At 31.2% G+C, this 27,572-nt stretch overlaps 4 protein-coding genes and 1 long non-coding RNA gene across 5 annotated transcripts; 4 read left to right on the top strand and 1 right to left on the bottom strand.

Moving 5' to 3' along the window:
• The first annotated feature begins 505 nt into the window (after nucleotides 1-505).
• MORF3 (plastid developmental protein DAG) lies at nucleotides 506-1,904 on the top strand. The gene is made up of 4 exons (XM_083075855.1): nucleotides 506-920; nucleotides 990-1,087; nucleotides 1,260-1,325; nucleotides 1,425-1,904. The coding sequence occupies exons 1-4, from the start codon at nucleotides 562-564 to the stop codon at nucleotides 1,643-1,645; spliced, it is 744 nt and encodes a 247-aa protein (XP_082931981.1). The 5' UTR covers nucleotides 506-561; the 3' UTR covers nucleotides 1,646-1,904.
• Nucleotides 1,905-3,262: 1,358 nt separating this feature from the next.
• Nucleotides 3,263-7,322, top strand: LOC109809208 (Tetratricopeptide repeat (TPR)-like superfamily protein). The gene is made up of 2 exons (XM_020372451.3): nucleotides 3,263-4,823; nucleotides 6,804-7,322. The coding sequence occupies exons 1-2, from the start codon at nucleotides 3,603-3,605 to the stop codon at nucleotides 6,975-6,977; spliced, it is 1,395 nt and encodes a 464-aa protein (XP_020228040.1). The 5' UTR covers nucleotides 3,263-3,602; the 3' UTR covers nucleotides 6,978-7,322.
• Nucleotides 7,323-9,445: 2,123 nt separating this feature from the next.
• LOC109809275 (ethylene-responsive transcription factor RAP2-3-like) lies at nucleotides 9,446-10,934 on the top strand. Its single transcript, XM_020372531.3, has 2 exons — nucleotides 9,446-9,717; nucleotides 10,664-10,934. Exons 1-2 carry the CDS (start codon nucleotides 9,513-9,515, stop codon nucleotides 10,861-10,863), a joined length of 405 nt encoding a protein of 134 aa, XP_020228120.2. The 5' UTR covers nucleotides 9,446-9,512; the 3' UTR covers nucleotides 10,864-10,934.
• Nucleotides 10,935-22,411: 11,477 nt separating this feature from the next.
• On the bottom strand, nucleotides 22,412-23,390 carry LOC109808529 (glycine-rich protein). The gene is made up of 2 exons (XM_020371566.3): nucleotides 23,257-23,390; nucleotides 22,412-23,178 (listed from the first exon to the last, which is right to left on the bottom strand). Exon 2 carries the CDS (start codon nucleotides 23,134-23,136, stop codon nucleotides 22,579-22,581), a length of 558 nt encoding a protein of 185 aa, XP_020227155.1. The 5' UTR covers nucleotides 23,137-23,178; nucleotides 23,257-23,390; the 3' UTR covers nucleotides 22,412-22,578.
• Nucleotides 23,391-23,519: 129 nt separating this feature from the next.
• LOC145958447 (uncharacterized) lies at nucleotides 23,520-24,599 on the top strand. The gene is made up of 3 exons (XR_014434250.1): nucleotides 23,520-23,821; nucleotides 23,954-24,046; nucleotides 24,419-24,599. It is a non-coding gene; the product is annotated as an uncharacterized LOC145958447 (long non-coding RNA).
• Nucleotides 24,600-27,572: the final 2,973 nt, after the last annotated feature.

The following is a 27,572-nucleotide window of genomic DNA, read 5'->3' as shown; positions in this document are numbered from 1 at the left end:
AAAATATAAAAAAAATTAAACTCCATCTTGAATCTTAGATAATAAAAAAAATGAAACCTGTGAACACACAATGATATATTAAACTTAAAAATAAAATAAAATTATGTAGGATGCTATTTTTTTCCCTTCCAAAGCTAATACATGCCTTTCCCTTTGTTTAAAAAAATGAACGTTAAATATTTTTTATTCTTTATAATTTCATTTATTTTCTCCTTTAGTTCTTATAATTTAAAATATTTTTTTTAAAATTTCTAGACCTATTTTTAATTTTTTTAAAAAAATTTATAGTTTAAGATTGATGTTTTTAATTTTATAATTGTAGTTTAATTTTTAATATTTTAGTTTCTAATATTAACTTTTTTATAATGTTGTTTATTTTGTGTTAATATAGTAGGAAAAAATTGTAAATATAAAGATTAAAAAAATCATTTTGAATTATAAAGAGAAAAATATAAAATAATAAAATTATAAGGAATGAAAATTGTTTTAAAAATTCATAAATAAAGGCGTCTCCCGTACATAGGCGAGTGCAGAGTGAAGAGTAGCGATGAGAGGTTGGAAATGGCTTACTCAAACGGGCGGCGCACCTTAGCATATAGCCTGGCACGAGCACTTTGTTTGTCATCCAGAAACGCTGCTTGTCCCTCTCGTTGTCGCTTCGCATTCGCGTTGCTCCCCACCAAACAAAGCACACTCCTCCCTCGCTTTCCGGTTCGGACCAAATCATCCGGTTCGGGTTACTCTCCCCTCAACGACCCCTCCCCCAATTGGAGCAACCGTCCCCCCAAGGAGACCATTCTTCTCGATGGCTGCGATTACGAACACTGGCTCATCGTCATGGAGTTCCCCGATAACCCTAAACCCTCCGACGACCATATGGTCAACACTTATGTCAAAACCCTAGCACAAGTTCTCGGAAGGTCCTTTTCCTTCTTCTAATTAATTATTTACCGCACTTCTTTCTCTTCTCTAATTTCTTCTGCTTGCAGTGAGGAGGAGGCCAAGAAGAAGATATACTCTGTTTCCACTTCTACATATATAGGTTTCGGCGCCCTCATTTCCGAAGAGCTTTCTTATAAGCTCAAAGGTAATGCTACTATCAATTTCATTGCAACTCTCATTCTTTTATACATATAAATGGAGCTTAATTTTATTTTATGGAATACTTCCTTTGTTTTATCTCAAATATGTTTGTCTTTGTTGTGACTTTCTCCATGTGTTTGACCGACTCTTGTTGCCATTTTTTCATGCTTGAATAGAGTTACCTGGGGTTCTTTGGGTGCTCCCAGATTCATATCTTGATGTTCCCAACAAGGATTATGGAGGTCAGTGGAGTGGAGGGTCTGAATTTAGCGAGAGCTTTAGTTATTTGTTGGATTGTTCTTTTGTTTTTGGTTGTGTTGATTGTTTGTGTGGAATTTCAGGTGATTTATTTGTTGATGGGAAGGTAATTCCTAGGCCACAGTATAGATATTCGGAGAGACAACCCAGTAGGAGTAGACCTCGGCCACGCCATGACCGGCGACGAGAAACAATGCAGGTTGAAAGGAGAGATCAACAGAACTGGAGCCAAGGTCAGGGGGGCAATATGCAGCCATCAACTGCAATGAATAGCCAAAACTTGGCTTCCAATAGAGAGAATTAAGAAATGTTCAATAAGAACTCCGCTTTAAAAGTTATCACATATAGATAACAGATCCATGTTTTCCTGATTTAAGGTTCTGAGGTCATCTTTTACTCTTTTTTTTCTTGTATGGAAATTGCTTGTGCCTGCCCTTGAAGGACATTTGATAATTCTGCGGATGGGAATGATTTTCATTTTAGGCTTTTCCCTATATGATTTATTAAGCAATTTGGATCACTGACTTTTAAAATTAATAGACTTGAAACATTTTGTTTCTGCATCTGAACCTGTCCTCGATGTCAATGTCGTGTGTTATTCGATTGAATCTGTGTAACGTGTATCATAAAACCTTGAAATTTTAAGGTACTCATTCATTTTTTTTAATAATTTGTTTAAAGCTGCCACTCAATGGATATCTTGCTTGCATTTATTTTGGTTATTTGACTGATTTTGCCTTCTACTAATATGCTTAATGCATTTGTTTAGCCCATTTCTAATAGGAGTTCTTAACCGTGTTTTTAAATATAAGAACCGGTTCTTTTAAATTTTACTATTGGAGTAGTCTAATGTGTTATCTACAGTTTAAGAACCGTTCTTGTATATAATTTCACAGTAGATAGTTGCCACCGCCACATGTTGAGTACTTTTTATATCTACCAAAGAGGTAACTTGTATTGGATATTTTTTGCCTAATTGTTTGTTCATTTTACATTGGTGGGGCAGGATGCCTTGTGTTGGGTTCAACACTGTTGGTAAGATAGACTGATGCATGCTTATTTTCTTGTCTAATTATTTATTGGCAATATTTAGTTAAAGTTCTGCTATATCTTCCTTCTCTCAAAAGCTAGTGCCAAATCTAATTAATTGCTCCAAAACTCCGAAAAAAAGTTAATTGCTTCAAATTTTGATTGCTAGTGTGGGTAATGATTTCAAGACATTTTTTTTAATCTAAATTCCTGGCACTGACTCTCCATCTGCTTCTATTTGGATTACGGGTGGCAAAGTGGGTCGTCCCAGCAAGTGAAAGGTGAATTAGAAAAAAGAGAAAATATCAACATTAATTCAATTGGTTTAAATATAAATGCAATTCGGCATTTGAAGAAATTATAGAATATATTAGTTTTTCCTCTCGTTTGGGATGCATGCAAAGAAAAGTTGTGTCCACCCCATTGCGGGGTGAATTGAGATGGAGGGGAGGAGATAGAGAAAGAAAAAAAAATATGAAAATAGAAAATGTAGAGAGAAGAAAAACAAGTATGAAAATAAATTATAAAAAAGTTAGAAGTATGATAATAATTATTTGCGCATAAAGATATAGAGTCCGTACACCATATTAAAGGAGAATACAGAGAAATACATTGTGAAGTACTAAAGTCGAAACCGAAATCCTTTGTGACGTTACTTCATATATACTAAATATATTCATTACATTCGAGAGTATATTTATTGTATTACTTTCATTTATGATCATATAAATATTAGTATTTTATTTTAAAAATGTATAAAAATGATACTTTTATAATTGAAAATAGAAAACAAAATATTTTCACACTAAAACAAGTTGATTAGCCATTAGGTTGGGCTTGGACAATATATATGCTCGCCCGGCTGGTCTGTATTTTATTTCCACTATGGACTCTTACTCAACACCAAGTGTCCTTGACAGCTTACGCTTCCTTGTGACCCCCACCCACCACCTTCATCGAATTGACTATTTTGGTGTAACTTTATTATGATTTTGCATAACGGGTCTCTCTTAATATTTAAAATCAGTATAGTCCGTTGATTTAACAACCCACCCAGGCACATTTTTACGCCTTTACCGCATACCAGAACCAGACCACGATTCCAATCTTTTTTTTTTTCTTCCTTTAACGCTTGTAATAGATATCACCTGAGACACGAACCAACGAACCATCAAGCTTCGCCTCCAAAGATCTTGTATTTTGTATTTTCTTTCCATCAGGTCCATTCAGAAATGAATTCCAACAACTTCAATTTCGATTTCGATCTCGGCATCGGATCCAACCGCCCCAAATCCCTAAACGATCAGAAAAACCCCAAACCTTCCTATTCCACCTATTCCACCACCACCACCTCCTCCTCCTCCTATTCCTCAGCGCAACCCAGGAAACAGCCCTCATGGACCCACCAACCCCTCCCCACTCAGACCACCGCGCTCCCGGGTGGCTCCCCCTCCATGGTCGGAGACATCTTCGGCAAGAGTTGGGGAACCACTCAACCACCTTCTTCGGCTTCCACCATTGGGATCGTTAATAAGAACCCAAACCTCTTCGGAGATTTGGTAAGCTCTGCTTTGGGCCAGGGTTCTAAGACCTCTTCCACCAACGTTCCTCTCAAAAATGCTACTTCCAAGGTCTCATCAGCTCCCACCTCCAATAAAACCTCCTTTTCCATGGGAAACATGGCTGATTCTTTGCCCAAAACTGCTTCCACGCCACAAACCACCGCTAGTTGGGCATCTTCTGGGACTTTTAGTATGAACAATACCAATAAAACCCCCAATCTAGGGGGTCCTTCATTGCGTAGTACTGCAACAGGAACCAGTTCTGTTAACAACGATCCTTTTAGCTCATTGTCTGGTATTGGATCCAACCAATCTGCTTCTCTTAATTCATCTGCTAAGGGGCAAAAGGCTGCTTTAGGGGATGATGGTTTTGGAGATTTTAAAAGTGCTTCCACCGCGTTTCCATCAACTGCTTCCCCCGGAATTGATTTCAATTTTACTGGATCTGCTGCTTCCAATCAGACTCCTCCTGTTCAGGCATCAGGTGGTGGTGATCCAACGGACATGTTTTTCGCGCCGGCTTCGTCGGCCTCGGGTGGTGGTGGTGGTGGTGCTGCTGCTGCTGCGCCCTCTGATGGATTTGGAGGACAGGATGATTGGGGGTTGGATTCTGAGTTTGGTGGGGGAGGGCATGATGTGGGTGGTGCCACTACTGAGCTTGATGGGCTGCCTCCTCCTCCTGCTGGGGTATCAGGCTCCACTGCCAAAGGCAAGGGGATGGACAATTACAAGCAGGGACAGTTTGCTGATGCTATTAAGTGGTTTTCATGGGCCGTCATCCTTCTAGAGAAAGCTGGGGATAGTGCAGCCACATTCGAGGTTTTGTCGTGCCGGGCTTCGTGTTACAAGGAAGTTGGGGAGTATAAAAAGGCAGTGGCAGATTGTACAAAGGTATCACAGGGTTTTTTCTTCTTCTTTTTTTCTGTTGTTATATCACTACATGTCTGCTGTGTTATTAAGATAATTGATGGATGGTTTATAAGAGCTGTCTGTGTGGAAACAAAAAAAAAAAAAAAAAAGGGCTAGCTGCAATGTGTTATACTATTGATGAATTAATTAGCTAAAAAGCTGGAGATGAAAGAGAGAGGAGATAAAATGTAATTAAAACAAGGTTAATATTGCTAGAAAATATTAGATTCTGCGGTAAATGTAAGGTGTGATAGCACATAGAGTAAATTACATCGATGTCTCTTAAAGTTTCGTGAGTTTGCATATGAATCCCCTGTTTTTTCTACTCTTCTACTAATTTCCCTTAATTGTTTGAAAAACATGACACTAACAACCCCTTAAATATTACACCTTGTTCTTATAGGGGTTGTTTGTGTAAACGTTAGAAAAAAGGAAAAATTGTGTGCAGTTTTACAAAATCTAAAGGAGTGCTAGTGTAATTTTCTAATAATACGCATTAAGAGCAAGGAGATAAAAAGAAGCTTCTTATTGTCTTTTTTGGGTCTTGGCTTGCAACCCATACAACACCTACTTACGTTGAACCCTTGGAAAAGTTTAAGGGCTGTAACATACTTGAATCATAAATGCGTAGTGCCTTATTATAAGAAGTAAGTCGTAATTAGAACAGGGCCTTAGTTTTAGGAACTAATGCTTGGATTTATGGAATTAAAACTTGCATCGTGACTGTAGAAATTTCAGAATTAATTTATAACTTATTAGATTCATCAAATTTCAATGATGCGACCATTGTCAATGTACCAGACTCCTCTGTGTTCGGAGATGCTAGATACATAAAAAATATGCAACATTGCGCCTTCCATGTTTTCTAAAACAAGCTTCATTCTTCTCCTTCATTGGATAGTATCACCTTGTGATCTGAGTTCTGCATTTGGTACATTGTGTAGACCAGCGCTGGTTGCTATCATGATTGTTTTTCTTGCAAATAGAGCATCGAGGAGTGGCCCTCCTGTCATTATTTATTGTGTTTTCTTGGTGTGACCTTCCTCCCTCATTCTCTTTCCTCCTTTTCTTTGTGGTTGATTGTTGTTCTACTGTTTTTCCTTCATTGGATATTATCTTTTTTCTCTGCATCTTTCTTTTCAGAAAAAAAATAGGTTTGATTGTAAAGCTTGCACCAACCACTGGTGTAATTTGTCAATTCTTTTCTTCATGTTTGCTTCGAGAGAGTATATGTAGAAAAAATATTGGATTTTTCTTGGGTAGCAACAATATAATCAAATTTTGTGACAAGCTACTAAAATCTTTCTCAACAATCAGCTTTTCTTGAATAGTATCTCTCCATAAATTCTGATTTGATTAACAATCTCAGCTGCTTTAGAGAAGATGATATCACGTACCTTTTGTTCCTTCTACTTTCTGTCATGGACAGCTACTCAAGCTTCCCTTCAAAGCTTTTACGTATTGATAGTAATGGCACTGTTTGTGCCCTTATACTTATTTTGTTGAATATCCTAAGTTTCTTTTTCATTTCCAATAGTGCCGAGAATTATTGGACGAATGCATTTGCTCAACCTGGTTGTATATAAGGGAGAGCATTTGCATCTCTCTTCAGAGTTTCTTTATACTGCTTCGGTTTATTTCCTCGCGAAGCCACTAGTAGTTGTTCTTGATATTCTTCTGCATCATTCAAAGACTTTGGGAAATACGAAAGTTTATGTTTGGCACTAGTTGCACCTGTAGATCATTGCCTGGTCCTTTTTATATCTTAGTTAAGACCCTATGTAGCGTGTGTATTCAGTTCAGTAATTGAAGTTTAAAAGGTTCGGATGGATGGTTTGACTTGTCCATGAGTTCCACTACATATTTAGGTTAACTTTTATGACGATCTGAATTCTGAACCATATTTTCTTGATCACCATATAATAATAAGGAAGAATGTTCTGATCAGAATTTGTTGTGCAGGTTCTTGAAAATGATGAAACCAATGTGTCTGTCCTGGTACAGCGTGCTCTCTTGTACGAGAGTATGGAAAAGTACAGACTTGGTGCTGAAGACCTCAGAACTGTGCTGAAGATTGATCCTGGTAATAGGATTGCTAGAAGCACTGTTCACCGGCTGGCCAAGATGGCTGAATAGGAATTCTTTTGTCATTGTCTTTTTCCTTCAATTATTATGCTATATAGGTTTTTACATCACTTACAGCCCCCATTTCCTTTGCCGTGATAGTTAGGGGGTCATACGTATGGACTGCTTTTCATTGCTGTCATCCTTCATATGATATGTGATCAGTGATGTATGGTTTATTTCATTCTGGTTATGTCCTCAAATTAATTTTCTCGTTTCCTTCGACCCACATTTGAACTTAATAGAATTGCCATATTCTTTTTCTATTATGTTCTCTCGTGTTTGGATTGTTTGCATATTGAGAAAAACATTTGTTATTTCTTAAAATTATAAATAGAATGTATTCCTGTTACTCTATTGAAAGAAACTGTGGTTTACAGAATTTTGGTTACCAGGATCCCCGGACGATTTTGTTTGTATGTCACTCGTTATAAAGAGAATGTATGGATTCAGTTTTCACTTCTTTCATGGTCTTCGCTCCAAAGTATCTTGATGTCACTCGTTAATATTTTATGCCAGTTGTTTCACTAGGATTGCCTGCGGTCGAGATGTAACAGTTTAATCTCTCTCCCTTTTTTTTAATGTATGTTGTATTTAATTTACAAAAATCAAAATCAATGTTTTAAGAAAATTGTGTAGAATTTGAATTATTTATAATGATTAAATGAGCTTTATGCTCGTACATACTTCACATAAGTTGTAAGAACGCAAGTAATTTTTACCTAATAATTCAAAATCTGTACATAATTCATATAGTTGGAGCCATTATATTTTCCTGTCTACAGTGACATCTTTCTTGTGCGGTTATAATATTATCATATCATATCTATCATCATATCATAGCAAATACAATTCCAAAGCCCGATCGATGGCTCTGTTTGTTTAGATGTCAACAGAGTTTACACGTGTCTAGATAAAAAATCACCTCTGAGAAGTTAGTTTTTAAAAGTCAAATGTTTTTAATTCGTAGTAACTCCGTTTAGATGCCATCACAGCTGATCGGCCCAAAATTAATAGGACGACCCAGTTCGGCTCATACGGGCCAATTTATTTGATCTTTCCAGGCTAATCCTCTTTACATATGGACTGATATTTTTACGACTAGCCTGACAATGTATCGGGCCACTGAGTCTAAATTAAAATTTATGTTTATACGTCAAAACTTTAGAAAAATGAGTGATCATAATAGAAAAAAGAAGAAGAAAAAAGCAGACTTGTTCATTGTTTAAAAATGAAACAAACCTGTATAATTGTCATAAAAAAAATGCGAAAATCAAACTTTAACAAGGGAACAACTCCTGTAAAAAAAATAAAATACACGACACCACAATTAACATAGAAAAAAAACTGTGGAACTGACATATTGAAACAACACCTTATCATGATTCATGAAAGATCGGTTGATTTATTAAAACACATTTGAGTAAAGTTGAAATGAAATATAAATTTTATGTTAAATAAAAAGTTAAAATTATATTTTACTGTATATTTAAGTTTGAAATATTTTTTTTTAAATATAAATAACATCAAATAAATAAGTAAATAGTCACTCAAACAGCTTATATATAAACACATGATAGAGAAGTATAAGATGAAAAAAATAAAAGTGAATTAAATGCTGAAGTAGACTTTTGTTTTTTATTTCAAAGAAGCATCATATAGACATAACATAAATATATAAGTTTACTAGACTTACAGAAATAAGCTATGAGATAATATGAAAGAGCACGTCAGGACAACGAAGAAATAAACTAGAAATTTCAGACAAGTATCATGATTCATGAACACATTATAATTATCATATATTATTTATTTTTATTAAATATTTATATATTAAAAGTTTCACTTTTATTTTAGTCATATTTTTCAAGTTTAATCTGATCTTATTTACGAGTTCTCTAGACTATAATCCAACAAGTTGGATATAATTTAACTAACATATAAATTACCGCAACATAAATAATGGTCTTATGAATACTTGAAAGAACTATAAATTATTACTTGAATTTAATTATTTTTAAATAAATTCTCAAATTTAAGTATCGTGATTATTGAAAAAATATATATTATAGATTATATTAGTTAAATTCTAATACATATTAGTTATTATAAAATTGATAAATATTTTATACCAGTTACATAATTATAACAAAAAAATATACTTAAAATTTCTTTAACTATATTATTTTTCTCGTGTATAATTGTCACCTTGAAAAGTATATGTGGTCTTAAAAAAAGAAATATATTTAGAAAAATACTTTGCTAGTTTATGTATTGAAAATTATATCTGTACAATTATATATACTCTAAAAAAAAGTATGTTATGAAATATATAAATAAAGAAAAATAGTATGTAAATAATAAGACATATATTTATTTTAATACATTGGATTGTGGAAAAAAAATGTTATTCCTGTTTGGTCCACTTGCGTGCAGTGAGAGGTGTTCTTGCAGTTGCCGACTTGTATAAATTCATATCCTTTCTCACTCATATCATATTCATTTCCATCAGCGTGCCCATTTCAACTCTCTCTTTGAAAAATCAAAATGTGTGGTGGTGCCATCATTTCTGATTTCATAGACGTCAACTTGAAGACTGGTCGGAAATTCACCACCCACGACCTCTGCTCTGAGCTCGACACTTTCTCTCACTTCCTACCTTTCAACGCCACCTCCTCCTCTTCTTCTTCTTCTTCCCTTCATCATCATCACTCTCAGGATCCAAACCCCACTCCTCTTCCAAATAACAAAGGTATATCCGTTTCTCTTATATTCCAACTCTATTTATGTTTCTTCATGATTCATACCACGATAAACTTTCTTGTCCAATTTTTATTTTTAATTTATAAATCACATGTAACTTTTACGGGAGGCGATCCTGTGTAAATTTTAATTTTTAACTTTTTTTTTATATTATGAAATGGCAAAAATCTCTTGTTTGTTTTTTCTTTTTTTACCGGAGAACATCACTATCTCAGGCAAATAAATTGTTATATATTAAATAATTACTTCTTAACTGGAGGGAATTTCGGTTCCTGTCTCATGGAGTGATATATATGCATCTGGTTATGTCGATCTGTTTGTATTATTTCTGATTTATTTTTATTTTAATCCTTTTGGGCTTTGGTGGGAGTTAGAATGTTAGATATACATCACACGTAGGCTGAATTTGAAGTAAAATCGTGGAGGAGTGAAGTTGAAGCCTCTCTTTGGATTATTTGACGTTTGCAAGACACGGATGGTTCTTTTTATTCACGTTTTTCCTATTCATTGAAAAGACAAGGAAAAAAGGACCAACTTGATCACTTTTTTGTGTATTATCAAGCAAAAAGAAAAAGAAGAAAAAAAAAAACTACCGCTGTCATAAATACTCTTCGGTGCATAACATTAACCATCCTCGATAATATCAAAAAATTTAATTATGTGATCCCACCACCCCACTAAAAAAAAAAAAAGTAAAGGAAAACAACGCCAGGTCGTGTGTAGTTGTGTAAAAAATTAAAAGTGAAAAAAAAACAATTTAAATATCAGAAAATAATTCTTTAATTTAGCTTGTATAGAAATAAAGTGATATATTTATGTTTGGGAATGATTTGCGATAACAATTTTCAGTCTTTAATTTAATTTTAAAACAAAAAAAATATAGTATGGAGTAATTTATATAATAAAAGGATTTATGTATTTAAATTTTGATGTAGTGGAGAGATGCAAGGGTAAGGGGCGGAAGAAGGTGTACAGAGGAATAAGGCAGAGGGCATGGGGGAAGTGGGCTGCGGAGATAAGGGACCCACGTAAGGGTGTGAGAGTGTGGCTGGGGAGTGGGGACTTTCAGCACCGCCGTAGAAGCCGCTCGCGCTTACGACGCCGCCGCCAAGCGCATCCGCGGAGACAAGGCTAAGCTCAACTTTCCGGGCACTTATAAGAAGGATCCTGATCCTGACCTCATGCACCAAATCTCCGACCTCGAATCCTTCCTTGGTTTGGAACATCCATGACGTCGTTATGCCCAACCGCCACCTCTTCTGACTTCTCACTGCTTATATTATGTTTATGTCTTTCCATAAGGAATGAGGATTTCAATAAGAATACATGAAACGTACGCAGCTACTTGGGTTTAACGCTCACAAATTTAAATGCTCGTGTTCTGTTTTATTTTCTCCATCCATGCACGTTACATTTCTTCAAAACACCAAAAGCTGAGAGCTTTTAAGCTTCTCTTTTATTGATATATTTTTCTATTTTTAATTATATAAAACTAGAAAATTAAAATAGTTGTTTTGATTTTTTCTATGCACAAATATTTATAATATATATATATATATATATATAATCATTCTTTATTGTATTTTGTTTCTATAGTAGATATCATACTTAGTAGATAATATTATTTGAGATACAGCTAGACATTAAATATGAATATGTATTCTGATGGGAAACTAATTCCAGTTCAATCTTATTGGTTTCATAATTTTTCTTTCTTCTTCAAAACCAACAATCTAATATATAATCCAGTGGATCACTTAAACTTATTAATTACATTATATCATTATTATTGATAATTATTTAATAATAATAAATTAATTATCTTTATTTGATTATTTAATAAAAATATTAATGACTAATATATAATGATCATCAAAAATATATTTGTATTACATCAAAATAACTATTAGTGATAATTATTTATTAGAACAAAATTTTAATCTTACATCGACTAAAGATGAGATAATTAAAGAGTATATAAGTAAATGATAATTCTTACTTACAAATTTATTTTGTAGGATTAAATTATACCTATAACTTACTATTCTAATATGGTATCAAATTACTCATCATTACCAAACTCAATAGCTCTAAATTTGAAGAGTGTATTAAAAAAAATACTGTACCATCTAGGTAAAAATCCGACTAAGTGTACCGTCTAGGTAAAAACCCGACTAGGGGACCGTCTAGGTCAAAATCCGACTAAGTGTACCGTCTAGGTAAAAATCCGACTAGTGTACCGTCTAGGTAAAAATCCGACTGATCTCTACTCGGTCATAATCCGACCTGTCTGCTCTGCAGGGGTAACTCGGCCAAAATCCGGTCTAACTCTCCCACATAGATACTGTTCCGATATCAGGGATAAGATCCCATCTTTAATGACAAGATATTCTCCAAATATTAACGGTTAAGGAAATCTCTTGATCCTCGGGGCCCAAGTGGCCCATGAACGACATACCATAAAACCCAAAACCCTAGAGTTGAGTAGGCAGATTACACTTTTGAATGCTTTGGCTTCGCGGCTTGACCTAGAGGAAACCCTAGTTCGTCCCGTGGCCGGAACAAATACAAATCTTATATTGACCATAAATAAAATAATTAAAAAAAATTAAAAAAAAATTTGTACTCATCTTATAAGTCTCGTATTATTATAAAAGTGTTTTAATGATTATTAGTAATTTTTATTGTCACTAAGAACTTATTTTATTATATATATATATATATATATATATATATATATATATATATATATATATATATATATATATATATAACATAATGCATGATTGTAGAATAACACGATTTCGTATAGATGGTAAGGTATTAACTTAATGATTTTATCCGTCATCCATGGACATCTTCAAAGGCCAACTTTAAATAATTATAAGGCCTGCCTAGAATATATATTTAGACACCTTTAAATATGAATGAAACTGTTGCAAGTCAATTCATAATTGGTGACACACTAGCCAGTATATGACGTATATAGAGCACAAATGATAAATTAAATTTGAACTGAAAAAGGAAGATTAGAACTTAGAAGGTGCATGAACCAACCCTCAGTTTCGTACAGCGGGGCCCAAATATCTAGTGCATTAGATCTTAATTAAAGTGACACTACAACATCTTAATAATTATTTATTTCCTATTCTTCGATCTTTATTCAAACAAAGTGTAACTACCAAAAAGAAAAATATTCAAACTAACTTTATTACCTTGGCGTTTATTTTGAATTATCTTTCTTCATTTTTTAAAATATGAAATGTAAATATATTTATTTTTATGTTTATTAATAGGTTATGCAATAACATTCTTAAGTATTTTTTATTTTTGAAAAAGTGATATTTTAATGAGATGAGTAGAAGAGTTTCATTCCCCGGATGAGTACGTGATATTTTTATGAGAATATTGAAAGTTATTTTTTATAACCCTTATAATTTTTATTTTTATTTTAATTATTTTAATTTTTAAAAACATTTCAAAAAATGTTAAAATGAACCAAATATCTTTTCTTATTTTTATTGACATAATATTCCAGATTATATTACTTCTAAGAATATGATTTCTAAAAAATATAATATCATTCATTTTTTTTTTAAACAAACACCTCCTAGATGAAGTGAAATAGTAAAAAGAAAATATTATAATTTTTTTTGCAAAAAATTTATATTAAAACAAAGTACGACTTCATATAAGAGTAGAATCAATCAATAATCTCTTCAAAAAATTTATTTCATAAGAAAACATTAATGTAATTAACATGTGAGCTACACATAAAACGACAAATAACTAATTTGGGTTTCTTGTACAATTATTTTAATATTTTTTTTAGTAAGATGATATCGATCAATTATATTAATATGTTTGATTGGATGATAAAGATTGTTTTTTAATTTACTCTTTTTTTTTATTTGTTTTTTTAACTTTGACAAATAAAAAAAAATTTAACTTGTGTTTTCTGTTTAAAAAAATGATCACACGAAAATATTCTGTTGTGATATATATATATATATATATATATATATATATATATATATATATATATATATATATTAAAATAGAACTTTCGTCATCGTGAGAAATAAAAATTATTAATGTAAATTATTAAATCACATTTGAATGGTACACGATTGAAAAATAAATGCACATATATTTTGAGTAATTATGTGATTATTATCTAACTTTCTAATCTTAATCGTTCATACATGAGTGTGTGATCCACATTTTGTAGTTATCATTTCTTTCGATAAATAAAAGATCCCATGTAATATGTTGCTTAAATCATACATACGAGGAAAAAATCAAATTGCACTCTTGTAAGTGTTACACCAACTATTAAATTCAATAACTTTTATTGAATATTTTTATCTCAAAATTTATGTTGGATTTTTTTTTTTTATATCAATAGTAGTATATTATATCTACAAATATTATATATGCTAATATAAAATTGTTTAATACTCTGTTGATGTACACCAATTTGCAAAGTTAATTTAGTATATTTTAAAATATAAAAACTCTTCAATTATATACTTGTTCCTTTTTATAATAGTTTATATAACTTGTACTAATGTAGTTTTTCTCTCATCTCTTTCTATTGGTCGAATCATAACTATACATTATCTTGATTGTTTATATAATTTTTTTCAAAATTAAACAATCATAAGTATAACAATGAAAAAGTACTGCTATTAAATGATTTTAGATTGACATTAAATTTTACAAATATGATTTATATGATAAAAAAACTCAATCCAACAATAAATTATAAGATAAAAGTATCTGATGAAAAGTTATTAAATAATATAAGCGTTGATGTGAGTGCAAGTTGATTTGTGTGAGTGTATATATGTATAAGACATGATCAATTGAGATTTCGTATAAAAAAATATTTACATTCACTTAATTTTTTTTAGAATATAAATTAATTAATTCAATTGTTAAATAATATAATGTTATATTTTATATATATATAGGGAGAGAGGAAAGATATAATAATACTGATATAATTTTTACTAAGTATTATACTGCTCAATAACTTTATATTAAATGTGAATTTTTTAAATCCAGCGTTAGATTAAAAATTTATATCCTTTTATATATTTATCAAATTTTCAAAAACTTGAAAATAATCAAAATATTTATATTTTAGTATATTTTAAAATATATATATTACAACAATTTTATTTTATTAAAAAAGTATTAAATCATTTTAAATTAATAGAAAATTTTGTATATATGATATAAGAGTAAAGAACTTTTAATCTAATGATTAGATTTATAAAATTCACATTTAATATAAAATTATTGAATAATGTTATACTCAGTAAAAGTTATTGTTATTATAATCCTCTTTATTTATATATATATATATATATATATATATATATATATATATAATTTCAAATAAATTAAACACTTGTTAGAAATATGTTATCTAGCTGTGGACATTTATTTATATTGTAAAATTTATTTATCCATCAAAATATATAGTGTGGTGAAATATGAATTAGTTATTGTTTTGCATGAAATGTTATAAATCTAATATACTTTGTAAGAACTTAATTTCAATCAATCAATTAAATTATTTTTATTTTATTTTATAAATGCATATTAAATTATTAAAATAATATTTAATCACATATTTTAGACTGTAAATTAATATTTAATTATATCAATTTTGAGATATTGTGTATTTCATGTTTATGAAAAAAAAAAATTATAGCTACAAATGAACAATATCTAGACAAGAGTATAATCCAACTGATGAGAGAATGAATTATTCCTTCTTTAATTATGTGAGTGAGTATAATCTAGAAAAATAAAATGGTTTATAAAATAACAATATATTAATTTATGCTTCAGGTTCATGTACATCTAAGAAAAAATATTCAGGTTCATTTAACTTGGCTTATTTTAGAGGACAAAAACTTCACATACATATTTTTGTTCACAAAGGACAAAATCTTCAAATTTAGCAGTTAACTTAGTCATATTTAATTAGAATTTTGGTTCCTTTTAGTGGACATAATGTCAACTGGGAATATAATCGATTTTTTATTCTATCTATTTGCATATATCTAAATATGAACAAAGAATCATGTTGCAATATTTAATCCGGAATTTGTCGTATTAAATTTGCTGAGTCCTAAAAATAACTCACTGTGATGTTTGTGTCCTAAAAAGGAGATGCGAATTTCATATTGCGCTTATCCCATTCACAAATCAGACATCGTACGAGTATCTAAGCTTTCTGACTGGTTATTGCTTACCATCATAATCATTCCTGCAACAATTTTCTCTTTTGATAGGAATTGAAAGTTGAGACATGAAAACAATCCCAAAAGAAAAATTATAAAGGTGCACCTCTATTCTAGAGTGGATTGGAACGCAACTAGGAAAAAGATATATATATATATATATATATATATATATATATATATATATATATATATATATATAAGAGATAAATGAAGAAAGTCAAAAGAAAAAAATTAATTGACGTGATATATGATATGATAGAAATATAGAATGAAGTTACTTAAAAGAAGATGAAACAAATGTTAATAAGTATTCTAAATAAAAAAAATTAAAAATAAGGTACAGTATTTGTCTGCGGAGGAGGTGAAAAGAAAGGTGAGATGAAAAAATTATCAATAAATGCGATGATATTATGATAAAAAAAAAAGTGATAATAAAAATAAAAATATATATTCTAATGAATCTACTCCTTATATCTTAAATTTTTAAATTTTAGTTTTTATGTAGACATTAATCATAATAATAATATGTCATGCATCTGCTTGCAAAACAAATGACTTGAAGCAATGGATTTATTAAAGTATTGATACATTAATTCAATGTATCTATAAAACAAAATGATTGTAATAAACAACTCTGTAAAATCTAGGCTTATAAATTCTCTCAAATCACTTCTTGCTTATGACCTACATGGGCAACTAAACTTGATAGACCTTTGCTTTTTGCACCATGTCATAGTCATGGTCAAACTTGATGTCATGATGAAATTTCCTTAATACCTAGTTGTTTTGTGAATTGGATTAACCAGGTTGTTGAAACTTAAAACTGTACCTACCTTACATATACCTGTTTGTTCTGCCTTACAATGACAGTAAAATCCGTATTAAACAAGAACAAAGTCAAATCAAATGAAATTGTTCACAATTCAAACTAGGTGGTATATTCAGTGGGGTTCTATTGCCTTCACCAATAATATAACATTGAAATCAAGCGTCACTTAGAAGAAGAGAAGAGTTGTTGTATAAGTTGGAAATGCACCTGACGTGAGTCTAAGTTCATTGACGTAAGCAGCAAATTATTTATATCTGTATAATTTTATAAGAAGGAAATGATTCTTCTATTTAAATTCCAATGCATATGGGACTTAAGGATGAGGAACTACTATGCGTGAGCAGAAAGTTTCGAACCGCCCGACACTAAAGTTTTCTATGGTCCATTTTTTAGTTCAGACGGTTTTTTTTTCAAAATTTTCAATTTTACGTATTGTTTGACTTGGTTTGATATGGGTTTTGTTGGTCGGGTTCGGGTTAAAATATTTGAACTCGTCGGTATCTATACCCGACCGACACATAATAATTAAAATTTAAAAGGTATGTTATTACTTATTAGCTAGTACTGCGACCACGAGAGTAGGAGTTAGAAAGTAGAAACCCTAAGCGTCGCGAAACCCTCTCCTCATGCCTGTAGAAACTAAAAACCCTATCGCTGCCTATCCTGTCAGGATCATCCCTCTTCATTGCAACCCCTGTTTTCCACATTGTGCCATCATCTCCACAATCCAACGCATTCCCAGGTACTCCACATTTCTCTTCTCACAAATGGGTCTCAATCGTTTTCCACAATTTTCAAACTTTTTTTTCCCTTTAAACAAATTCCTTAATATTTGCAAATGGGTAATGTATTGCCCATCTTACATTAACACAACGGTTCCGACAATGACATTTTTTTCCTTTAATGTTTGATCAAACATTATCGCTGGGCAACTTAGAGATTGTGGGGTGTTGTTGAATGAAGTGAAGTTTAGTGTTTTTCATCCAAGATTGAATTTTTCATTATGGGTAATGATTGATTCGTTTATTGTGGGTGTTGAGCTCAAATGGGGGTTGTTTGTTTCGTGTGTTGAGCTCGGGTTATGGCTCAATCCGACTAATCCGATCCAGTTAATCCGAGACCCGAAAACCTGAACCCGATAAATCCGAAATACTATTACAGTCGAAAATAGGCTATTTTTTTTTTTGGATCGATTTAAATTGAGCTAAATATTTTTTACCCAAATCCGTCCGAACCCGCCCGTGCTCAGGCCTAGGAAGTACTACTCTACATTCTTTAATTTTTACGAAAACCAATGTAGGACATCTAAAGTTCAGAAAGAAAAAAAAAACTATTATTTTGTACACTATCATTGCGGTAAAAATTTACATATGAAGTTGCATAACTATTTACAATGTGGCACTAATATACTAAACACTTGAAACAGTCTTGAACATTTTAAAAGAAAACACAAAAAATAATTGTGATGAAGTTCGTCCTACCTAGGGGTGTTCATGGATCGGTTTTTTCAAAAAACCGATCTAAACCAAACCGAACCGTTTTATAAAAGTGGATCGGTTAACCGATCCATTTTTTATAAAGTAGATCGGTTTGGTTTTCTTAAAATATGGATCGGTTTTTTTAAAATTGGATCGGTTCGGTGCGGTGCAGTTATCCACTTTTTTACTCATATATGAATCGGTTTTTTTAGAAAATCAAATCGAACCGAACCGATCCACTTTGTAAAAATGGATCGGATAACTGAACCGGATTTATAAAGTGGTTCGGTTTGGATTTTTTTCAAAATGGATCGAATTTTTTAATATGGATCGGATCGGTTATGGATCGGTTCGAATAAATTCGGATTTTTTGCACACCCCTAGTCCTACCCATGCGGGACTAATTCTTGTTACTATAGAAACAACAAAATCTTTATAGAAAATATAACATAATAAAAAAAGATATTAGTTCAAATTACATAATAGAAGTTTTATTTTAAATCAACAATAATATAATCTATTAGACTTTATATTTATTTAATTTAATTTATATATTACGTCTCAATGACATAACATAATATTATATAATTTGTCTTAACTTCTATTGTGTTATTTGTCTTAAATATTAATAATTTTATATTATGAATAAATATTATATTGTTTTTTTATAATCACTTAATGTATTACATTATAATTTTAAAAATATTATTAGCTCTTAATATACAATAGGAAGTTTTTATTTTTTTATTTTTTATTTTTTTTATAAAGTTTCAAGTATTAACAAAAATATAATATGTTAAATTTTATGTATGTTGATTTAACTTATCTATACTCTATCATGTCTTGATGCCGTAATACAGTGTTATATAATTAGTCTTAATTTCTATTGTATTGTTTGCCTTAAATATTAATAATTTTATATTATGAAATGAATATTATATTATTTTTATAATCAATTTTACACTATATTATAAATTAAAAAATTATCTAATTATTTTTTATTCAACCATGAGATTTGAAATTAAATTTTAAACGTATTATTACAATGATCCAATTTTTAAAACATTGATAATTAAGGAAGAGAGGGATAACGATGAAGAATTGTCTAGACGCTTTGGAAAAACATGAATCTGAAAAGTAATTTCGGAATGGATAAAAATAATAAAATTGCACATTATCGAGAATTTGATGAAAATATCTTATGTAAACGATATAATTGAACGTAACATTGACATTGTGATGAAATGAAGAAAAAATTTATAATACTTTTGATAAAATAAAGAAAAAGAGGGAGAGAAGATGAAACTAAGCTATAAAATTCAAGTTTAAGCTTAATTTAAGCTGTCTTAACCCAAATTCTTACTTTTCCATGATGAGTTGGACTTGCTCATTGACCTGATTTACTTTTTAATTGGTAAATTTATTAAATAAACTTAATATTACATTTATTATTATTAATAATAATGTTATTATTATCAATTTTAAAATTAGTATGTTATGTGAATTTTCTTATTAATTTCTAATACTTGTTTATTTTAATGTATTAAGTTTTAGTAATTTGATTATCATATTTTTGAAAAGTTAGTAGTCTATAAACTAATTTTTTTGACCTATGGCTCATCAAGGACTGGACTAACAAAATGTTAGATCACTATTACATTGACGATCCAACTTGAAAATGCTTGTCGATAATGAGTTGGACGTGCTTGGTTATCAAAATTATTTTGTTATAATTGGTAAGATAGAATTTAGTCATGATTAATGATATTTTAATTAAAATTAAAGTTTTATCTCAATAATGTCTGTTTTAAAATTATTATTCTACGTACAACTAATTTTGTTTTTAATTTCTAAGTTCTAACACCCATTTTTAAATCGATGTACAAATGAAAATACACATAGTGATTAAAAAAAACTTTATTGACTTATCATAAAGAAATTAATTTATTTTTTATGGTTTAAATTTTTTATATTTTTTTGAAAGGTTAGCGGCCCATGAACTCATTTATTTGAGCTAAGGCTCGCAAAGAATAGAATTGGACTCGCAAAATTACGACCCAACTCAAAAATGTAATGGGCAATCCAAATGGGCCAGGCTAACCCAAATTGTTTGCTCTAATAAATTTTCACGTCAATTTTGCGATGCATCAGTGTAGAGGATACCAGAGGCAAAAATAAAAAATAAAAATTATATATATATATATATATATATATATATATATATATATATATATATATATATATGTACAAGAGAAAGTCACTATATAAATACAGTCAGCCCACACAATTCATGAAAAGAAAGTCCAAAACTTTTCAATATGAGGAGAGTTAGCTATCTGATTGAGAGGGCGTTCGTGGATTTGAAAAATCCAAATTAAATCAAGCCGATTCTTTTAATAAAGTATATCAGTTTAGTTTTTAAAAAATATGGATAAAACTTTTCAAAATTGAATCAATTCGATATTCGATACAATTTTTTACTTTATACTTACATAAATCAATTATTTAAAACATATTAAACCAAACCATAAATTAAATAATCACAATTTTACAAAATGGATTAATTCGAACTTCTTCTCAAAAATAGATCAAATTTTTTTAATATAGATCCGATCCGAATTGATCGATTTGGATTTTTTTTTCACTCCCCTACCTGAATGCGACTTAATAGTTAATTGCCTTTTCTGAGCCATGACTTATTTTGACATCCCACATTTTACTACACAGAATTGAATACATCGCACAATATAATGGTAGAAGTTTGAAGATGGGCACCGCTACCGCGTACAAGCTCGGTGAACAACAAAAGTTAGAAGAGTAACTTTCGATTAAACTACAAAATTGCCACAGGCAATCCTGCAAAATTGAATCATTCATTATTGAGGTCCGAATCTGTGGATGGAAAAGTGACAGAGGTGTGTGAACTCGACGAGGAGTTGGATGTCAGGCACAGCAGAATTCTCAGTGGCAGTGCCGTGTGAATTATGAGGTTATGAGCAGTTGTGTAGTTAACGGTGAGAATATGATTATATGAACTTCAGGTTGACATTGACTATGGTCCAACCTAAGGATCTAAGGCTGATGGCAACGACGCTTGGGACTTGCCAATTAGAATGCAAGAAAACCACTTCTATTGATCTCAAGTCAAAAACAAACACAACATCAAGCTGCTGTCGCTGGGCAGCGGCCAAGCACATTAGTTTGGATAAGGCGCAAAGTGGCGGTTTTCTTGGTGAAACAACATGTGGGTTTAAATAAACTTGTCAACATACAAGATAAATTAAATCAAATTATTTTTATATATCTCAACTTTTGATGTTAAATAAGACAACTTCGAAAAGATTAAAGTACATGAGTTAAAATTAGTTGGATTTATCAAAAGTAGGCTATAGCAAATAACTTCCATAACCCCTTCCCAACCAATTTCACCATTTTGACTCTAACAACATTAATCATGTTAAAAATTCTTGCATTTGTCACCAAGGCAACACTTCTCAATTTTTGGATGGTAATGGGATGTTGAAAACTTACTTGATACCCAGGAAAGAGAACAACCAACAAAGAGAACAAAGCAAAGAAAATTATAATTGAATTTTTTTGACACGAAGTCAGGAAGAAACATTTGTGCGCAAGCATAAATCACACATATTGGTCATTTCTTTCAAATAGACACATATAGTCGATACAAAGTTATACTATCAAACCCCTAACCAAGCTCTACAACTAAATCACAGAGAGCAGATCAAAGCACAATGAGTATTGCATCCTCGATCATATAAAAAAACCCCATATTCTATTCGCTAGGATCAAAAGCAGATGATAAATACAACATATCAGAACTAATAAGAAGTTTTACAGCATGCATTGAAAATTATTGGCACAGAATAAACCTGCCGAGAAATAATGTGACCTCGATTATGGAATATTGAAGCTACTATCAAAGAACATCCAAATATCTCGTCTCTCTACACGATCATTATAAGGATGATACATAGTTTGGATGCAATACTAGCCTTAACTATGTGCTAATCAATATCTCAATCTAGAATCTTATTTCATCCACTATACCATTACGAAATTAAATATAAAGGATATAATCACTAAGACAAACCATAAATAAAAACATAAATATAATTACAGCGGAATTAGATATGAGATGATAAATTATTATATACAATAATATATTTACAGCAAATGCACAAATAAAGAGGGATGCAATGCGCAATTAGCAATGATTTACGAGGATTTGACCTATGAACATTGTTTAAAAGGGTACCAAATCAGCAAATTGGAACCAATCTGGCGGGAACCTTTTCCCTATCGGAATCCACAATCGACCCAGCTGCAACAATTCGAACAATCTTCTTGAGCGCAAAATGCACGCAATTCGATAGCATAATCCACGACAGCACTTGATAAACGAAATCAAAAGCAGGATCTGGCACCGAAGACGAGGGTTCATCCCAATTGTTCCCGCCCCCAAATCTATTGAAATTCCAACCACCGCCGCCGCCGCCGAAGCTTCCACCGCCAAAAGGACCGTCGCCGCCGTCGCCGAAGAGGAAACCCTCGTTCCCGGCGTCCCCGGAGTCGTCACCCGACAACCTGCGTCGGGTGCGTTGTTTTCTCCGAAGAAGCGTCCGGCGTCGTAGCCGGTACGCAGTGGGCTTAACCGGCGGCGGCGCGACAGCGTCGTAGGTCTGGATCATGGCGGAGATCGGATCGGCGGCGGAATCGGCGACGGAGAAGTGACACGTGGATTGAATGCCGCGAAGCACGCCAAGACCCTTGGCGGCGGTTACTGCGACGGTGTCGGCGACCATCATCATAGTGACCATCGTATATTCTACGCGACTGGGTCTTGGGAGAGGAACACGGATCTGCCAATTATTTTCTTTCTTTTTCTTATTTGAGATTTGAGATTAGAAGAAACAGAATAGAAATTGGTATTGGCTTACTTGCGTAGCGTCCTGCGATATTATGGAGGCTGCACCAACGCTAACGTGTCGCTTTGACCACTAGATTTGATTCCACGTTTTTTCCTTTTCGGAAAACGTATTGGTGGTGTACCGAATTTCAGTGACAGAGTTGGGCTTCTGCGGATTTTGGGCCGTTTTGGTTGCTTATTGGACCAAAACAGACATACTAGTTCCAAAGCCTAGTTGATTTTCGTTCTTTGACCCTCTTTCGTCTTTCCGGTTTGACACGACTTGGGTCCAAAAGTGAGTCTGTGTAGGAATATAGGATCTGCCTCGATGTGGGACTTCGAGACCATAGTCCTTGAAGAAAAGCTAATTTATAAGGTAGATGAGATTCAAGATTAATTTATCAAATATCTATACTATAATTCGAGGGTCGATAAGTTGCTGGAAACAAAAGCTCAGCATGAGGTTTCATACATCATAATTGGCTTTGAAAATCAACAGTCTTTATAGCAATTAGCAAGAGAAAACTTCGTAGCATTCATGAGAATGTGAGGGTATTACGCTATCCTGACCACTTTTCCACTGGCATTTACCTGTGGTACGCAAATTTTAGAAGACAGTGATATATCTTTGTTTTACTAAGAAATTAAGAAGTTATCTTTTTTTCAAGTTTGTATCAATTATACTATGAATTTGATGGTTTCTTACGTGTGTTCATTACTACATGCAGGTCGCAGCATGAAAACATGTGTCATTTTTTATCACCAGATTTGCTTTGGAGATCTGGACATGTGCTTTGGTCGTTATGACATATGAATTTAAGGTGGGGGATTTCCCTCCTCTGATCTTGCCTGGAAAGGATTATCGTAACCTAGGTGATTTTTGAGTTTATATAGAAAATAAAATCATAAGAATATATATAATCACCAAATTGCAGTTATGTTCCATAAAGTGCATTTCCCATAGGCTTTATGTCAGCTAGTGAAACATAAAATTGCCTACCCAAATTCACTTGGATGCTTTATATGATTGACCTCCCACTTCTGTACTTGTGTAAGCATGTTATGACTAAGAAAACTACAGGGTATGGTAGATTTTGCACTTGCTGTGTATTAATCCTTCATCATTGCTTGGTTAAAAACTATCTGTCATTTTCGATAGAATTCATGTATTCGTGTTCAATTTAATCTGGCAGGGATTTTGAACCAAATTCATGGGAAGATGCGATGAAAGATGAATTGGAATGTGGAAAATGTCCTTGTATTTTCTTTGCATTTTGAAGTGGAGAGATTCTTGTATGACATTATTCAAATTCTACTCTATATCAGGCATATCCATCGTTTTATACATTCTTTGTTGCACTATCTTTTTTATTGATAAATTGTTTTGATATCACTAATTTTATTCTTTCTTCAAATTCCTCCCACAAATCAAGTATTAAAAAATAATTTAAATTTTCAAATTCAAATATTTGATATATTATTTAAATTTTAAAAGATATTAATTCTTTTAGGATATTATTTTCTCTTTTAAAATTATAATGTTAGATTAATAAATAGAGACTCTTGAAATGAAAAAAAATAAAATTATTTGATTTGTAGAGGAGTTATGGTCTTAAATAAGAAGGGAGGTCCTATAACGGAAGATTTTCAAGTTTCGCTAGAAAACTTGTGAGGAGGAGGTTTTAAAGTTTACCCATAAAACTTGTAAAAAAAATATTTCTAAATTTTATCCATAAAACTTGTAAGGAAGGATTTTCAAGTTTTACTTACAAAATTTCAAGAATTTTTTTTTACAAATATACATGTAATACATTTTAAAATATTAAATATCCTTGTGAACATAAATATAGTGTTGAAAGTAATAAAATAAACAGTTAAAATAACTCACTCTATCATACACTCATCATAAAAGAGAGAACTTTCTAAAGTTGATTTTTGATTCAACTTACACACGTAGAAAGCAACTGATTATATATGTTTTTCATAAGCAAATTCACATATTACAAAATATATTAAAAAAAAAAATCAAAATAAGTAATCTATTGGAGGTCTTGACCGGAGAAGCAATGAGACAATTAAAATATGCAACTTTAATTGCAATACACAATTATCCAATATTGTAATATAACTTTTCTTTAACACGAGAAATAATTATTGTTGAGTTTCTTTAATATGAAGAGTGTTGCAATAAATAATTTTTGTGTGATTTTTTCTATTTATTTATAATATTAACTTATTTGTGCTCTTTCATCTTTATCTGTAAAAGAATTTTTTTGTTACCAATAGTGGTATTAGAGCTGATGATTTTTTGACCAGATGACCATCTCAAAGTCTTAGACGAGTATTTGGTAACCGAAAACAAGATTCAAGTGTAGAATCCCTTGTGTCAAAAGTCTTTTACATAGTGTGAAAGTCAAGCAACATGTCGTGTTAACATGAATTAATGACGATACAAGTATCTAGAACTGACAAGTATAACTAGAGTTCTAAGGATCATTATAGAATACTCTCACAAATGAAAAAAAAAAATAAAAAAGATTTCAGCCTAAAAGAAAGGTTAACTCGTGAAATTTTGTTTGAAGAGATATTTGTTGGGGGTAAAAAAAGGAATGATGATACATCTCTCTTAGTAGATGGTGATGGATGATGGCAACTACTTTCTTTACAAGATCCCATTTTATAATAAAGACCAATATTATACATTCATAAATGTCTTAACTTTACACTTACATCTCATAGCAGGGTATTTCAAACGGAAAGATTTTTGAAATTTCCTTCTTGAGTTTCCTATATTGACAGTTGAAAATTTGGATTGATTTTCTAAAGGAACGTTTGTTTCAATGTATCAAATTGCATTCCTAAGAATCACATTCTCAAAAATATTTTTACCGAAATATTATTCCCAGATTTAATTAGAAAATACATTTGATTATATCATGATAATCTTTAGAGTATATCTTAAAAATTAAAATATATTAAATAAAAATTAACTAAAAACAAAAGTTATAAATGTGAGTTTTGGTATTTGATAAGTGAAAATCGAAAAAAAAAATTATTTGTAGGTCAGAATGGCCCATTCTGCTTGCAGAGCGGCCCATTTTGATTCTATTTTTTATGTGCTAATTTTGATTTTGGAACGACCTGTTCTGATCCATTTTTCATGTGTTATTTTTAAATCTGGAACAGTTTGTTCTGATTTCAGAACTGTCCGTTTTGAACGTGAACAGTAAATAGTGCTAGTTGAGAAAATAAATTTACACGATTGTTATTTGGGTAAAAAAAATTTAAATAATATTATTTGTGTAAAAAATTCTAAATGTGATGGGATGTAATTTCTAATATTTTTACGGGAATATCATATTCCACACCCGCGAATAAAATGTTAAGAAACATTATAAAAAAATTATTCTCTAGAATGAACAACACCTGATAATAAATTTTTTTAACTTGAAATAAAAATGTGAATCTTACATTCTCATGTTAACATTTTGAAAATGCAATTTGATACCTCGAAACAAACTTCCTTATCGATTTTTCATTAAATATGATGTCTAATTATACAAAACATCATTAGAGATTTTTTTTTTTCAAATAGGGTTTATAATTTATTAGTTGCAGAATTCCTTTCTACATGTGACTAGAGAGAGAGGATAAAAAAGATTTTTTTTTTCTAGTAAAATTTATAATACTAACAACAAAATTTAAATATAAAATTATGTGTATATTATTTCAATCCTATTAAAAAAACTAGTTAAGAAATTATTGTAAAACATGTATATTCATTTTTAAAAAGGGCATGTATATGTAACTTTGTTGTATAAAATTCATTATCGTTTATAAATAAAAAATAACTATCAAGTCAATCATATGTATTGAAGTTTACTTTCTGGTTATATTTATTTAATTAATTTTAAGAAAATATATCAATTAGCATGTCTTACTCTATTCCAGCCCCACCAATCCATTATGTATCATTCCCTTTATGGTATTGGTAGACGACAATATATTGTTGTCTAATGGTTCGTTATACGTGTCAACGTGATTTAGGATATTGCAATCATCAATCAGGTCTCCACCCAAATCCATGAATGTTTGCTTGTAATTTACTAAGTCTGTGGTGGGTCATAAGTTATAATACCACAAATGTCAACTTTTATTTCTATTGCATATCCACAACGAGTCATACTCAAAAAACCTACAACACATTTTAGAACAAAGAGAGACATATAAATAGAAGAGAAAAAAGTGTAAGATAACATATATAATGTGATGGAAAATGGAAGAGAATGAAAAGAACTGTAGAAAGATATTATAAAAAAAAATGAGTATGATTAGCATCACTCGTAT

This window comes from Cajanus cajan, chromosome 5 (assembly GCF_000230855.2).
Source record: "Cajanus cajan strain Asha chromosome 5, NIPB_CcT2T_4, whole genome shotgun sequence".
Taxonomy (NCBI): Eukaryota; Viridiplantae; Streptophyta; class Magnoliopsida; order Fabales; family Fabaceae; genus Cajanus; species Cajanus cajan.
This window is presented reverse-complemented; position numbering and strand designations above follow the sequence as displayed.

What these genes read in the sequence shown, in the direction of transcription:
- MORF3 (XM_083075855.1), top strand. Translation starts at nt 562, where the DNA reads ATGGCTTACTCAAACGGGCGGCGCACCTTAGCATATAGCCTGGCACGA. An exon ending in CTAGCACAAGTTCTCGGAAG is followed by an intron (nt 921 to 989) that starts GTCCTTTTCCTT and finishes TTCTGCTTGCAG; the next exon opens with TGAGGAGGAGGCCAAGAAGA. An exon ending in GCTTTCTTATAAGCTCAAAG is followed by an intron (nt 1,088 to 1,259) that starts GTAATGCTACTA and finishes ATGCTTGAATAG; the next exon opens with AGTTACCTGGGGTTCTTTGG.
- LOC109809208 (XM_020372451.3), top strand. Translation starts at nt 3,603, where the DNA reads ATGAATTCCAACAACTTCAATTTCGATTTCGATCTCGGCATCGGATCC. An exon ending in CAGTGGCAGATTGTACAAAG is followed by an intron (nt 4,824 to 6,803) that starts GTATCACAGGGT and finishes TTTGTTGTGCAG; the next exon opens with GTTCTTGAAAATGATGAAAC.
- LOC109809275 (XM_020372531.3), top strand. Translation starts at nt 9,513, where the DNA reads ATGTGTGGTGGTGCCATCATTTCTGATTTCATAGACGTCAACTTGAAG. An exon ending in TCCTCTTCCAAATAACAAAG is followed by an intron (nt 9,718 to 10,663) that starts GTATATCCGTTT and finishes ATTTTGATGTAG; the next exon opens with TGGAGAGATGCAAGGGTAAG.
- LOC109808529 (XM_020371566.3), bottom strand. Translation starts at nt 23,136, where the DNA reads ATGGTCACTATGATGATGGTCGCCGACACCGTCGCAGTAACCGCCGCC.